We start from the raw sequence: 15,752 nt of genomic DNA, 5'->3' as shown, positions 1-15,752 counted from the left end.
GGGACAAAATCCTGCCCAAGCTTTCACTTGGCTGAGGCAGGCAGGACTGGAACCCAGGATCCATTCTAGAAGGCTCTGCGCACCCCTTCAGCCCACGCCGCCCCACCTCACTCCCCCTGAGCAAGAGCGACGCCATTCACCCCCTGTGGTATATTTAGTTAGGTGATGCTGAAATTAAACCCTGGTGGTGTCACCTGAGCCTGGCGAGTCATGTGCGACCGGCTGACCTCAGAGCTGCCAGCCGCTGATACCTCAGTGTGAAGATCTTCTCCCATCGTGCCCTCCCTGGGGCTCTGGAGGAGGGGAGGAAGCGACGAAGGAGGGAGGGGGCCTCCGTGCACTTGGGACCACTTGGCCAACCCTTACAAAAGCCGCCTCTCTGGTTGCCATGGCACCACTCCTGAGAGGCCTGGGTCTGAGTGTGTGAGTGTGTTGTGTTCGTGTGGTGGTACAGGGGGGCTGTGTGTGGAGACCTCGGAGAGGGGGCTACAGTGGTCCCCGTCCTGAGGCTTCAGCCATCAGGGTCTCCCCTAGTCAGAAGAAAGGGGTCGTGGGGGACATGAGAAGGACCAAGTGGCCGGATGGCAGAGGGGACAAGACAGGCACGAGAGCAAAAGGAACAGCAGGGAGAAACCAAGGTCTCTGGCGCAGTGACCAGAAAACAGGCACTTACCAAATGTCAGGGGAAGGGGGCTTTTTTCCCTCTTGAGATAGGGTCTCAGGTAGCCCAGGCTGGCCTTGAACTCTCTATGTAGCCAAGGGTGACACCGAACCCCCTGGACTTCCTGCTTCTGCTTCCCGAGTGGTGACATCACAGGTGTGCCCACCCACCCAAGTTTATGTAGCGCGACAGGAGATCTAACCAGCAGCTCAGGCAACGCTGGGCAATCACTCCACCACCCGCTCCATCTCCATCTCCCCAACCCTGGAAGCAGGTGTTCTTGAAGGAGCTTGAAAGAGGTCCCCTGGCTAGCCCACGAGCAAAACATTTGCTTTCACCGGGCCTGAGTCTGGAAGTAGACGTGCCGGAGCCCTAGGCTGCTGGCTCCCCTTTGCGCCACGGCTGTCCTCATCCATGGACCTTCCCCAGCCGACTGCTGGGCCCAGCTGGGGCTACTGTGGTCCTGAAGCAGCCAGGGCTCTTTCCTGGCAAGGGTGCTCTGGGTGAGCACACGCCTGGCCTAGGGCCTGGTGCCTGGGAATGAGGATCTGGCTGGTGGCTTTGTGTTTTGTGAAAATCAAGTCCACAGTCAAGGCCCCTTGCAGCCAAGCAAGGCCTGCTGGGAAGGCTGGCCGGTCTCCCTTCCAGGACCCTCGCCCCCCCCCCCCCGACAGGAGCTACGGATGGCACCAGCTGCCACCCTGGCTGGCACAGGAGACCCAGTGGACAAGGCCTGGGTCCAGCTCTGGCCTCCCAGCCTGACCCCCTTCTCCCTGGAATAAATTGGAATAGAAATGAGAGGGAATCGCTCTCCTCTGTTTGAACAAATTGCTATGGATCCCTCCCTGTCTCAGGTCAGGGCTCGCGATGGGGGATATTTTCACTTGCCGACTGCTAATAGACTCGGGAGAAGCTGCTGGATCGATTGCGGCCGGGAAAATTAGCCATGAGCTCCGGGCCAGCCTCGGCCTGCCCCTGCCCCCCACCCCAGGCCTCCTGGTGGGGGAGAGGAGGGGGCCTGTGCCCAGCAGGGACCAGAGCCAGGAACAGACAGATTGAACCAGGGGTGCTGGGGCTAAGCCTGGTGGCCGCCAGGGACCACAATCTGTTGGACGGCTGGGGACAAAGGTAGCTGCTCAGAATCCCCAGAGAGGTCCCCGGGACACGCCCAGTACAGACGTGCATTCACCCGTGTCCATGCAACTACTCACACATGCCCGACAGATTTCTGTGTGCGTGAGAGACAGATAAGAGGTAGCAAGAGCTGTCAGGGTCTACAGAGAGAAACACTTGGCAATCTCATGTTTGCCTCCAACAGAACAGAGGAGGTTGACAACCAGCTCCGGTCCCGGCTGCCAGCCACCCCTCTGCCTGCTTCCTCAGAGCCACACAGGCGTGTTCTGATGAGGAGACTCAGGAGCCGGCATCTGCCGGCCCCACCATGAGGCTAGCGCCAAGGACCACATTGGAGAAGCGAGTGGACACCCATCACATCTCAGCCAATGTGAGCACAGGTCCCACCGAGGAGACGGCGAGGCCACCAGCTTACACCTCTTTCCCATCTGCGCTGGGTCTAGCCCTTGCCTTGCGACACCCAGCAGCTGACCCCAAAATGCTGAATTCATCTCAGGTCCCAGCTGGAAGCACCCCAAAAGGCCGACTCCCCGGCTGTTCAGGGTGGCGGGGTGGAAAACTCCTCGAGGACATGGACAGAACTCCGCAGACCTCAAAACAGCCCTCGGGGCAAGGCGTTGTGCCCACTTTGACCTGACTGAAGTCTTCAGAGCTGGGATCCATTCAGCATGTTGCCCAAAGTCCCCTGGAGACCCCTGCTGGTCCTCAGCACCCCCTTCGGGGATAAGCCCTGACCCCCACCCTCCAGAAAGGCCCAGGGCAGCAGTCTCAACCCCTCTCACAGGGCTCACCTAAGACCATTGGCATATTAGATATTTATGTTATGATTCATAACAGTCAGGAAGTAGCAACAAATATACGTCTATGGTTGGGGTCCAGCACAACATGAGGAGCCGAATTAAAGGGTCGGTCGCAGCATCGGGGGAGGCCGAGAACCACTGCTCTGCGGGAAACCCACACGCTGGCATTTTCTGAGCAGCTTGCTCTGCACAGAGGCTTGAACCCAGAGCCCTGCGGCTCTGCAGATCACCCTGGCTCCATCCACAAGGCCCAGGCTGAGGCGTGGTACCCGCTGCCAGTGTCCCGTGTTCCTCTAACCATTTCAGGGACCGTCCACCTAGCACCTGCTTGGCACCACCATGCTGGTCACCACAGCCGATGTTCCTGTGTGCCCCCGTGGGCTCAGAGGGCAGAGTTAGCAACAGTAAGGGAGCAGGAGGCAGGTATGAACCAGAGCTCTCCAGAAAGACACAGGGCAATCTCTAGGGGGAGGGGGAGGGGCCCCTCAATCCCACAGTCACTTCTCTGCTTTTCAACCCAGGTCACCCACGGCCACAACTCCAAGGGAATTCACAGTCTGTGGTTGTCCTGTTTCCCTCCCACCTATCCCACCCTCACCCCCCGAAGCACCAAGGCAACGTGGGTAATCCCTGGATGCTCCCATGCCTGAACCTCCTTCTCGTTAGGCCTGGGCTTCAGGCCTGGGTTCTAGCTTCCAGGCCTTCCATGCTGGAGGTGGCACTGTGCCCTGCAGGCCAGTTGCAGGCCGGTTGTCCTCTGCATGGCAGATCTTGTGGGAAGGGTGACAGCAAGCAGCACCCCGTCCTACCCACAAGGGGGCCAGCGCCTCCCAGATACTTCATTATGGGTTCTGATATCCAAACCTCCAGGCTCACGGGGCAAACCCCTCACCCTGTCTAGGGGATGCCGAGGCTTCGAGAGATTAAGGATTGGGGTTCGAAAGGATGGGAAGGGACAGGAATTTACCAACCCCATAGTGACACGCCTAAGAGGTGACATGGGACACTGAAAAAGAGTCGACTTTGGAGTCCCTCCGTGCGGCTACTGGCTTCAGCCAGGGCACATGATGGCTGTGTGACGCTCACAAGTTGCTTCCCTTCTCTGGTCTCAAATCTCTGCCTACACTGAATCTCAGTGATCCCGGCGGGCTGGGTCACATGAGGCCTTCGTGGGGTGGCTGAGTCCTGCCTGCCACACCCTGTAGAACTCTGCAGCTGCTCTCTGGGGAGTCAGGCCCTCACCAGTACAGGAAGCTAACCCGACCTTCCTCAAGGGACCAGGCTGGTGAATTTCAGTTCCCTCTCAGCCCTGCCCTCCCAGGTCCCACTCAGAGATGAAGAAAAGAGCTTCTGTCAAGATGGGAAGAGGCTCAGAGCCAAGGACAGATTCAAGTTTGGTGCTGCAGACTCAGCTCAGAGTCTTTCTGATATTGGGTTATGTTCCAGCAAGTTGAAATAAGGTCAGATACTAAGAAGAACTTCCCCAAATGAAGGCCCAAAGAAAGACACAGTAGATTGTAATGGGGCTTCGTGGTACCCCCTAGAAGTTGGCAAATGAACTTGGCTGCCTCAGAACTACTTCTCAGCCCACAGTCTTCAGTGTCTGGTCCTGAAAGCCAGGAAGCTGCTAGTCTCTAGGCCACAGAGTCCAGGCTGAAAAGAGACACCTGCTAGTGGAGACAGACTCCCTGGAGAGCCTAAGCTAGGAGAGGGAAAAAGGGGTCGGGGGACAGAGCCACCGGCAGGCAGGAGACCAGGCAAGGCTCTTACAGAAATGTCTAGGTGACTGCAGACAAGTCACGTGTCCACTCTGGTCTCCTGTTCCACCTGAGTAAGGTTGGCACAGTGGGTGAAAGGGGGCCCAGTGCGGCCATTCACACATGCAGACCTCCTCAGTTAAGAAATGGTAGGTTGGGCTGGGGGAGGGGGTTAGAGAGATGGTTTACTGGTTAAGAGCACTGGCTGTTCTTCCAGAGGTCATGAGTTTAATTCCCAGCAACCACATGGTGGCTCCCAACCATCCATAAGAGAATCTGATGCCCTCTTTTGGTGTGTGTGTGTTTGTGTGTGTGTGTGTGTGTGTGTGAGAGAGAGAGAGAGAGAGAGAGAACAGGGTACTCATATACATAAGATAAATGAAAGAAAGGAAGAAAGGAAGGAAGGAAGGAAGGAAGGAAGGAAGGAAGGAAGGAAGGAAGGAAGGAAGGAAGGAAGGAAGACAGCCATGGCAGGCGGCTCTCGAAGGTGGCTCACGGGAAGGGGCTTGATATACACCTCAGAGCCTTGCCTCCTCTGCTTCTCTGGCTTCAAGTCTCCTACACTGAATCTCAGAGACCCCCATCTCAATCCCATGAGGCCACAGAGGGATGGCCACGCCCTGCCCTGCCACAGCTGGTTGGGACCCCAGCACTATAACTCAAGCCAGGTGTGGGTTGGAAAGAGGGCTCAATGGTTAAGAGCTGCCCAAGCAGAAGGCCCAACACCCACGTTAGGCAGCTCAGAACCACCTATAACTCCAGCTCCAGGGGACCTGATGCCCTGTTCTTGCTGTCAAATGCTCCTGTACTTGTGGGTATACACACAGAGACACACAACTAAAAATAAAATAAATCTCTTAAAAAAAAAAAAAAAGATAAATCCGGACAGCTCTGGGGGTGCAAAGACAGGCAGAGCCTCAGGGTTTGCTAGCCAGCCAGTCTACACAATCCATGAGCCCTAGGTCTGGGAGAGCCCCTGCTCAAAAGTTAAAGTGGAACCTGTAATCCCAGGACTCTGGGAGGCAGAGGCAGGCAGATCTCTGTGAGTTCCAGGCCAGCCTGGTCTATAAAATGAGTCCAGACAGCCAAGTTTACACAAAGAAATCCTGTCTTGAAAAACAAAACAAACACAAGGTGAGCTTGTACAGGTCGAAGGGTAACTCTCAGGGGTCAGTTCTTTCCTTCCATCACATGGGAACTGGGGATTGAACTCCAGTCCTCAGGCCCGGTGGCAAGCGCCTTTACCCACTGAGCCATCTCATTGATCCCATGTGTGTCTTTCCACGGAACTCCTGTGCTTCTGTAGGCAAGAATGTGCCCACCTCAGCTTCCCTTACGGTTAAAAGGGCCAAGGAACTCGAGGCTGCTGCCTGATGTAAACAGAAGCCACCCAGGGGCTTCTGGGAAAGCTCACTAAAGGAAGAAGACTTTTTCTGGTGGCAGTGCACACCTTTAGTCCCAGCACTTGGAAGGCAGAGGCAGGTAGATCTCTGAGTTCCAGGCCAGCCTGGTCTACAGAGTGAATTTTAGGACAGCCAGGGCAACACAGAGAAACCCTGTCTTGAAAAAAAAAAAAAAAAAAAAAGGGGAGAAAAAAAAAAAAAAAAAGCTGGCCAAAATGTAAAATGTCAGACATCCTGATTTAAATGTGTATGCTGTGACACAGGTATATGTTAATGTGTCATGGGTTTCCTCATGTGCAGCTAAATCTGAGGACTACTGCTTATTTGGGGCTCTGAGATGAAAAGAACCTGGAGGACACTGGACCTGAGGAGGCAGAGACTGAAGCCTCAGTGTTTCATAGCTAAACACGGTTCCTGGAGGACTTGGGGGGCTTCTCCTCGTGATGCTCCAAAAATCAACCCCTTCCCCCCAAGAAAGGCTAGGGGAAAACCATCAAGGCACTGCCCTTTGGAGCCTCACATGAAGGCATGAAATTTGGCGCTGGGCAGCTTTCAGTGCAAATCCTGCCAACTGTAGGCCCTTGGTACGTCACTCAGCCTGACCCTCAACCTTACTGCTTGGAAAATGAGGGCTGTGGGGAGCTCCTTAGGAACATCCAGCCCTAATATACCTTTCAGCCTTCAGCAGGCTTGCGATGAGGAGGCCCTGTGGCTAAAAGCAGGGATAAAGAGGAATCACAAGCAGAAAGGCTCCAGCTGGTGGCTTCAGGAGCAATAAAATGGGCTGCATTAAAGTCCCCAGGGTCCAGCGGTGGTCTGGAAGCTAGGCGTGCCCTGGAGACATCCCAGGGAGAAGATGCAGCTTGGCCTGACTTACTCTAAAGCACAGAGACCCACTGTGTCAATCCAGAAAGCCTCCATGTCAAAGCACCAATTCCAGCCACAGCCCCCATCTGCAGAGCTCCTGCAGCGGGGGGGTCCAGGCAGAGTGAGGCCTGCATGCGGATAAGCTCCCGGATGGCCTTAACCTGCCACCTCACCGCTTCTAACCCACCAGGGAATCCTAGCATCTTAGCCGGCTCTGGGGCTGGAAGGGAACCAGAGAGAGCTTTGAGGGAGCCTCTCCCGAGCCTTCAGGTCACCGCTCACCCTGAAGCCCCCGCCCCCAACTTCTACCAGGTACAGACAAGCAGGACTCAGGTGAGAGCCACTCAAGGCCACCACAGTCCTCCAGACTCCTCAAATGCACAGCCGCTGCTTCCTACTCCCGTGCGGAACCTCCCTCAGTCTGCTGCCTCTGCCTCTGCTCCTTCAAGTCCCCACAATTCACCTCAGAGCTGGCAGAGTACTGGCACCACCCTGAGGCTTCCCTGTGGACCCCAGGAGCTGCACGTGGCAGAACCCGCCTCCCAGACAGGGAAACTGAGGCGGCCCTTGAAGAGGCAGCCTGCTGCCCATTGGGCCCTGCCCATCTGCCTTTGTTATGCAAAGAGCAGCCCAGGTGCCACCAGCGTCTCTGCTGGGAACAGCCTGGAGGCTGTGGAGAGCTGGGGAGCCCACAACCCTCAGTGGGCCCTGAAGCATCTCCCCCTCTGCCCCACAATTCCCTCTAACTCTGTCCCCCACTTTCCAAGTCCCCGTGTCCCTTCTCAAGCCCCACTGACAATGCTTTCCCTGGTGACACCTGCTTTGTCTCTCCTCTCCCTAGATATGAGTGTGTTTCGGCACCCTGGCCTCAGTCCAATGTCCCGACAGACACATAACCTTCCCTGTTGGTGTCCACATTCTTTCTGTGGACATAAACCAAGGCTCACACCAGCCTTCCAGCCACCCAGCCCATGCACAAAGCCAACCTCCAAAACCACGCTCAATGGCTCGGAGTATGGCTCAGTTGGTAGAGCCCTTGTCAACTATGCCCTGAAGCCCAGTCCCCGGCACTCCAGTACTTGGAAGGTGAAGGCGGGAAGAACAGAAGTTCAAGGTCATTCTTGGCATGCCCTTCTCAAAACAATACCTCACCATTAAAGCTATTTGCCCAGGCCTTTGTTTGCCTGTCTGTGGCTGACAGAAGGGTGGCCCAGGGCAGCCTCTCTTCTCAGGGCTTCACGCTGTGGCAGGATGGAGCCGCAATTGAGGAGCTCAGGCCCTTACCCTCTTCGCTCTCCTGCCCCAAATCTGTCTAATCAACAGCTTTTTATTCTGCTTCTTCCCACTGTGAGTCCGCTCCCTCACTGCAAACCCCGGGCCATTGTCAGCTTTCGTCCCCACGGGATCTCTTTCCTTCCCCGCCCCGCTCCGGGTCTCATGATGGTGTTCTGCAGATTCTCAACCTCACCCCCTTGCCCTCCTTCAAGGGACTCTGCCCACGTGTGTCATAGGCTGCCCACGTCATAGGCTCCAAACCCATCCCACTTGAACTCAGAGAGGGCCTTACACAGCCTTCAATACTCCAAACATCTGTCCTCACTAATTCTCAGACCCTGTCTGCCGCCCTCCTCCTCCTCCTCTTCATTCTTCTCCCCATGATGGACTCCTCAGTTTTGTTCTAACAAGTTAAGTACGTCCATACCCAACCTGGAATACTTCCTAAAGTTTCCTCCCTCAGCATCTTTGGGTCTCTGCTTTGGGGGGCACCTCCACGGGGAAGCCCTCCCAACCCCTAGCCACTGGGTATGAACTTGACCCACAATTTCTCTACTCAGCCTCCTGCTCTGTGCAAAGCCTCTCAGTGAGATGCATTGTATTTGTGCTCTCATCTTCACAGCGAGGCCCTCCAGGGGAAACAAGAGCTGACCACCACCCCAGTCCCCATACATACTCGGCTCTTCTCGTCCCTTCTCCCAGCCACTGAGCCAGGCCAAAGCCTCAGGATAGCTCTGCACCTTGCAGGGGCTCCACACTGCCCCCTCAGACACACCAAACATCACAATGCGCAAGCCCAACCTTCCAGCACAGCCTCCACCACAGGATTTGCAGCGTAAATCCTGGGCCCCATCCAGGGGTTGCAACTTTATCTCCCTGAACCCCTTGGCTTCCTCCAGGGTAAAATGGGCTGAGGAAGCTATCTCTCTCCAGGAGGCTTAGTGCAAGTCAGAGACTATAATGAATATTCATGAGCTCTGTCATCATCATTATTACTCCTCGGCCTTCTGATCCTCACAGTCCTGACTTCTTTTCAACCAATGCCTGACCAACAGGGCAACCCTCTCCAGGACCAGGGTCTTCAGCTCCACATGGCCTCTGCCAGGGACGGCCTTCCCAGGCCTGGCTGCAGATGGCCGAGGCTGGTCCAATCTCCATCACCCACCCACAAGCCCTGGAAGGTGACTTTTCCGTGACTCGTGCTGTCTTTGCCATGAGGGATTTATTGAATCTCTGTGGAACTATTCGCTCCTTCCAGACCGATGGTGCCCAGAACCAGCTCTACGAGAAGTAGAGACTCAGTAGAAGAAAATCACCCCTCATTTTCCTTACTCCCCACCCAGAAGACCCATGGGACCAACACATGGGGACCCCTCTTACCAACCGTGCCACCTGGACCAGTCACCTATGTCCTTGGACCCTAGGTCCCAATGACAAAGACAGGCACCCTGTGGGCTGCCTTGTCCGATCTATCATGGGGAAACGAAAGCCACAGTCAGGCCAAGACCTGGCAGGGCGTGGGGTGCCACCACACCTATGACTTGATGACTGCCGTCACCAAGGCTCCTCCCTGAAAGGGGTCACTCTCCTACATACTGAAAGATGCTGGGAGGAGCCGTACTCAGTGCATGGAGGCTGACCGTTACTTCCGTGCATTCTTTGTTCTGCAAAGAACATGTGCTATCCAGTCTTAGAAAAAAGGAACAAGCCATTGTTTTGTTTGTTTGTTTCTTTTTAAATTCATTCCTCTTAGCTCTTGGCATGGCTCTTGCCTGCCTTCCGTATTAGCTAATAAACACATTTCTGTATTAGCTAGTAAGACATCCCTAGTCTTCTGACAGAGGAAAAAGAGATGCTGGCCAGAGATCATACCTAGGTTTATAAAGAGGCAATTGTGCAGAGATCCTTCCCACACACAGCCTCCTACACCCGTGCCCCACAAGCCCAGCTGAGGGCCCACAAAGTTCTCTCTGGCCTAGAGAAGAACCGAACCATCTTGAAAATGCATCTTGAAAAGTGTAGCTTTTCCCGGGGTGCCACCTCAGGTATGTGGGGGTTGGAGGGAGACCCCTTCCACCTCAGGCTGGGGAATTAGGACCGGTCCCCCTCTTCTGTGATGGGATGAGGAGGCCCTTAAGAGAGGAAAGCAGCAATGTGGTGGCCAAGCCCGCCCCCTGCTGGCAATGTCTGGAAGAGTGGCACCAGCTTTACAACGTTGGTGCCCAGAGGGATTACACCCGACCTCTTTGATACACAGGTTTCTGGGACCTACTCAAACTATGGTGTCTGGGCAGGGGGAAGGTGAAATGGGGCTCTTTCTAGACTGAGAGACCTGAAATTCCATCCCCAGGCTCTCCAACTTTTGTGGGCGGGACACCTTCTGGTGTTATCTCCCTGAACCCAGTCACAGGAAGAATCCTTGGGGCTGCTGTGGGAATCAGGGTGAGGGGAAAGAATCCTCCATATTCCCAGCTGGACCTGAATACTCCCAGGCCCCTCTGTGCCTCCTGGGCGGCCAGGAGAAGCTGGCCTGATTTCCACTCCTACTCCATCCAGGTATCGATCTTCCGCATCATTCATTTGCCAGGCCGTGGCGGCCTGATTAGCTCCCTCTGCCTCCCCAAGGAGCCCCCCCAATCCCTCCGTGTTCCAGCAAGCAGAGCTAATACAGGGCTCTAAACGAGGCTTTGCCACCCAGCCTCAGCAGCTCAGAGCCAGACCCGGCCAATTACCTGTAGGCCCGTCAGCTAGTCCCAGCCTGCCCCTCAAGGGTACTTTTCACGACTCACGAAATCCCTTCCCATCTAGCTTCCAGACCCCAGGACCTCACCCATGCATGATGCTCAGATGCCCAGCCTGCAGGGTGGGAACGGGCATCTGCCTGAAGTGGGTGGGTGGGGGAGACAAACCAGGAAGAGCTCTATAAGCCGTCAGGGGGAGCCCCCAGGCAGACTTGGGGGGGGGCTGTCAAAGGCAGCAGGAGAAAAACAGCCTGGATTGGTAGCTACAAGGCAATCTTTCCCTCAGGCAATGTCTATAGCAGAGAATGAAAAAGGAAAGGGGGACAAAAGTAGGCGGGGACCATCCTGGGGAGTTAGGAACACCTAAGCCTGCTGCCGACCTACGGGGCAACCTGCTTCTCGGTGGAAGAGCCTATTGGATGGCCACTTTTCAAGGAAGGGGTGTGGAACTCAGGGGAGAAAAGTCCCAAGCGTTCCCACCCACACCCTCAGAAGCCCCACACTGGAAAATTCACTTCAGGAAATTCCTTCCCCACGATCCCAAGAGGGAAGGTGGGATGGGGGCTGGGGGGAACCTGACTTGGTGATAATTCTGCAAGCGATGTTACTCTTGTCAAATTATTCAACATCTGTCTTCATGTTCCCACAAAAATTAGCATAGGATAGTAGTTTCTGATGACACCTTTGGTGAAATATTTTGACTTCCCCCAGTAAGTTGCAAACAACCTGTCTTGAGGATAATGTCACTTCCCACTCCTGCATATTAAATAATCCAGGGGTTTGTTGTGGGGTTTTTTTGTTTTTTGTTTTTTTGTTGTACAGAGCTGAAGCCTGCTCACCGGCCCCTGCCTGGAAATCTGGCTGCTTTGAGTACGGGGATAGCGGGGAGATGGGACGAGAAGCCGGGACACAGGACGGGAAGCCTAACTCTGCCTGCACAGAAGATGTCACCCCTCCTTCACCTGCCCCCTTTGTCACAGAACTAGACCTCAGCCCTACGCGCCAGCACGCTCGCGTGTACACACACACACACACACACACACACACACACACACACGCCTGGCAGAAAGCAGATTACAGGGCCCACCCCGAAAACAACAAACTGGGCTAGAGATTGCGGGAGCAGGCTCCGCTCCAAATGGACCATCTGGTCCCACACGTGGCTGCTGTAGCATCTGTGGCCCCCAAGAAGAAAAGCAAAGCCACCTGGCCCGACGGAGAGGGCCTCCCCAGTCCTGTTGCTTCACCGTGCACCCAGCAGGAGGCAGAGCCTAAGGCTCTGAGCAACTATCTCCCGACTGGATGGTCTGACCCTCACCGCAACGCCAAAGGCCTCCAGGCCTGTCCCTCCTTCCTCCCTCCCCTGGCTTCACGCTCCTTGTGACACTGGCCCCCCTCGTCAGCACCTCCGGCCTGGGATAAAATGGCGGCAGCAGCTGAAGTCCACCCCCAGCACATGCTAACATATTACCTCCCTCGTGCCACTGAAACCCCACACTTGACTTTCTTCTCTCTTTGGGGGCTGCAAGCGCGGCTCTCCCGAGTAGAAACCTTGAGCTAAAGCCCGCTGTCTTGGTGAACGCCAAGCTCTAGAGACACCTGAGAATCTCACCCCAGCATCGTCGACCCGCCCCCTCCCCCCCATCTGCAGCTCTTCACCTGCTCAAAACAACCCTCACTGGGGTTCCTACAGGGCGCCGGGTACCATGCTGGGGCTGCATGCTGCAGCGGATGGCCAGGGTGGACATCTCCGTTCCTGTGTACTGCCATGCTCCCACTCACTGGCTTCATTCTGCTTTGGGGTGCAGAGGGATGGGTGGGGTAGGACCCCCTGGCTCTCCGCCCTGCTTCTCAAGGCCGGCCCCAACCCTGCCGAGCTGTCCCCAAGTGCTTGTAACATCACAAGGGCCCCAGCTCCTGTTTCCTTGCCTTCCCATTTCACCTCCAGAAAGATTTTCCACTTGGCAATCCCCCTGCAGCCCAGCCTTCCCTGAAGCCAAGTGCAGATGCAAAGGAGGTCACTGAAGAACCAGGGGGCAGGCCCCGGGCACCCACCCTTCTTTGATTTGTAACAAGAGCAAGCTGGGACCTGGGCATTCGAGAGAGGAGAGAAAAAGAAAGAAAGAGGGTGGGACAGAGAAGCCTGAAAAAACGAGAGCATGGTTCTTGTCTCCTAACGTCTATCCTCGTTGTTGGGGTCCCTAAGTGGGTCCAGAGAGGCGCCCTTAAATGCCCACATGAAGAAAGACTGGAGAAACCCAAGCCAGATAACCATGAGATGGGGCCATCGTTCCAGCCCAAGGACACGGGAGGAAGGTGTGGGCAGTAGACCGACGCCTCGGGAGGGTGTGCGAGCAGGTTGCCACAGTCGCTTGGGGTGGCCGCGACTGAGCTGCTGGCCTCTGGAGTGATTCTGGAGAAAGCGGACCCCGGAGGCCTCTGCTGTCTTCCTCTGCCCTGTTTCACACCCCCCTCCCATTGGTCCTCTCGCAGCAGCCCTCCCGCCTGCCTTTTCTGGCCTATGCCACGGGCCCGGCAGTAAGAGACACACTAATTAAGAAGCAGAGTTTGGCTGGGTGCCTGGGCGGGCCTCACCAGGGAATTAAGCCCAAGCCGGCTAGCTGTTGGAGCCCAGAGGTATACGAATTCCAGATGCTCTCTCCCTAGGATGCCCCTTTCTCTTGCCAGGCTAGAGACCCAAGACCTGAAGCCAGCAGCCAGGGGACACGGCCTCTGTCACCCCCACGGTGCGGGTCTAACTAGCTCCACTCTCAAAGAGAATAATGAGATTCTCGGCCCCGGAGAGAGAAGCCGAATTCCGGCCCTCCCCAGCCACACATCATTAGAAAGTAACTACAAAGCCAACCCCCGCGGTCACCGTGAGGCAAGGCCAGGGCCACGGGCTCCGGGGATGGACTCTGTGCTCTGCCTGTCGGGAGGACGACCCGGGTAGCACGGAGCCAGGGAGTCTTCGTGGGAAAACACCCGGCGCCGCGTGGAGAAGAGGTGCCCGGCGTAGCCGTGGGCGCGGCGGAGCGCGTCTGAGGGATGCGCGGGGCAGAGCCGCGCGGCGGGCTGGGTGCGAGCGGTGTTGGCGGTTCCCGGAGGACGGGGGCCGAACGTGCCCGGGCGTGCAAGCGGGCGGGAGGCAGCCGGGGCTCTGGGGTCGGCAAGCAGGGCTCGGAGGGGCTGGCTCGGGTGGAGAGGGATGCCGAGAACCGCCAGGCACCAGCCCAGACCGCCCAGGAAAGCCGGGCGAGGCGGCGGCGGCGGCCGGGGAGGCGAGCCAGCCTGGGGCCGCGGAGCTGCCGAGCGCCTCGCCCCGCCGGCCGCGTACAAGTCCGGGAGGCGCCTCGCTCGCTCCCCTCGGGAGGAAGAGAGGAGCTAGAGGGGGCGGCCGCCCCCAGCCCCGAGCCCGGGCTCCTCCCGGGGCTCCTGAGCCCGCCGGGTCCTCCCCAGCCCCGGCGAGGTTCCGGAGAGCCTCGCCTCGCCCCGGCACCCCTCCGGCTTCGCGCCCCGGCCGTGCCCCTGGGGCTGGTCCCTGGGCTCGTGAGGAGTCCCTGCGCCCCGGGCGAGGGCGGGGACGCGGCCACCCGTCCCCCGAGCGCCGGCCCCGGGTTGCACCGAGCCCCCGGCGGCGCGCGCTCCGCGCAAGAGCTCGCAAAGTTTCGGCGCGGCCGGGGTGGGGCGGGGGCCGCGGGCTCTTACCGTAGACTCCTTGTCCCCGGCAGTGGAGGGGGAGCAGCGCCAGGAGCACGAGGCAGGTCACCTCCATCTTCACGGCCAGAGCCTCATCCCCGCGAGAGGCGGCGGGGGGCGCCTCGGCCGGGGCACCGCTTGGCCCTCCGCCTTCCCTCCTCTTCCTCCCCGGCCCGGAGCCGGGACGGAGAGGGCGCTGGACCGAGCAAGCGGCGGCGGCGGCCGGGCGGCCGGCTCCGTCCTCGTCCCGCAGGGCGGGGACGCGGGGGGCGCTGGCGCGGACCTCGGGGCTCCCCGGTCCGGCGGGCTCGGCCAGCGAGCAGCTCCGGGTGCCCGGGCCGCCGAGCGGGGCCGAGCTCTCCGCCGCTCCGAGCCGACAGGGCCGCCGAGGCCGCGACAAACTTGTCGCCTCTCCCCCGCCCAGGGGTCGCCCGTGCGCCGAGCCAGGCCGGGAGGCCCCGGGCTCCGCTCCGCTCGGTCCGCCGGTCCCGCGGGAGGCGCGGGGCGCTGGGCGGCCCGACCCCGGGGCGGCGGGGACCGGGCGTCCTTCCCGGGGGCCGCGGGGCGCGGGCCGAGCGCTCCGGGCGCCCGAGCGCGCCAACTTAGCCGAGCCGCCGCCGCGGAAGCCCGGGCAGAGCGCGCGCCGGCGGGAGCCGGAGGACGATGCCCCCGCCGCGGGGACGGCAGCCGCCGGCGGGAGCCGGAGCAAAGTTTGAGTCCTCGGCGGGGGAGCCGGCGCGCCCGCCGAGGCCCCGGCTGCGGCTCTGGAGCCGCCTCCTCTCCCCGCGCTCCTCTCCCGCCGTCTGGCCGCGGCCGCCCGTGGCGCTCCCGGGCTCCGCGGTCTCGGGAAGGGCCGGGCCGCGCCGCGCCCCAAGTTAGGCGTCCCCGCCCTCCCCCCCTCCCGGACGCCTGGGCCCGAGGGGGGTCCCCGCCGCCGGAGGGACCCGGCCGAGGCTCCCGGGGCACGGCGGCCGCTCGGGCTCCGGGGCCGCGGGAGCGCTCCGCTCGCTCGGCAACTTGGGCTCCGCTGTGCTGCTTTCTGGTCCCTCCGAGCTTTTCATTCCGCGCTTCCTCCACCTCCCCGCCGCCGCCGCCGCCGCCCCGCCTCCTGCTCTCCCTCCTCCCTCCCTCCTCCCATCTCCGCGATCGCGCTCTCTCTCTCTCTCTCTCTCTCTCTCTAGCGCTCTCTCTCTCTCGCTCGCTCTCTCTCTCTCGCTCTCCCCCCCTTTGTCGCGCGCTCTCCTCTTTGATTCCCCCCCAGTTAAAAAAAAAAAAAAAAAAAAAAAGGAGCCAATTAAAGGCAGCCCAGCTCGCCCGGCCCAGCCTCTGTCCAATTTCCTTGCTTCCCCCAGGACCAATTAGAGAAAACAAAACAGGGCTGGGAGGAAGCAGCCTCTCTCTCTCTCTCTCTCTCT

General features: G+C 58.7%; 1 protein-coding gene across 5 annotated transcripts in view; it reads right to left on the bottom strand.

The window, feature by feature from the left end:
• Positions 1 to 14,557, bottom strand: part of Mdga1 (MAM domain containing glycosylphosphatidylinositol anchor 1) — a 55,143-nt gene extending 40,586 nt beyond the window's left edge. For all 5 annotated transcript variants that reach the window (XM_055607156.1, XM_055607157.1, XM_055607159.1 and 2 more), the window contains exon 1: positions 14,347 to 14,557. In XM_055607156.1, coding sequence (XP_055463131.1) covers positions 14,347 to 14,413 — 67 coding nt within the window. In that variant the 5' untranslated portion in view covers positions 14,414 to 14,557. The remainder of the gene's footprint in view (positions 1 to 14,346) is intronic.
• Between the last annotated feature and the right edge of the window lie 1,195 nt (positions 14,558 to 15,752).

This window comes from Psammomys obesus, unplaced genomic scaffold, assembly GCF_907164565.1.
Source record: "Psammomys obesus unplaced genomic scaffold, mPsaObe1.curated_primary_1811, whole genome shotgun sequence".
Lineage (NCBI taxonomy): Eukaryota > Metazoa > Chordata > Mammalia > Rodentia > Muridae > Psammomys > Psammomys obesus.
This window is presented reverse-complemented; position numbering and strand designations above follow the sequence as displayed.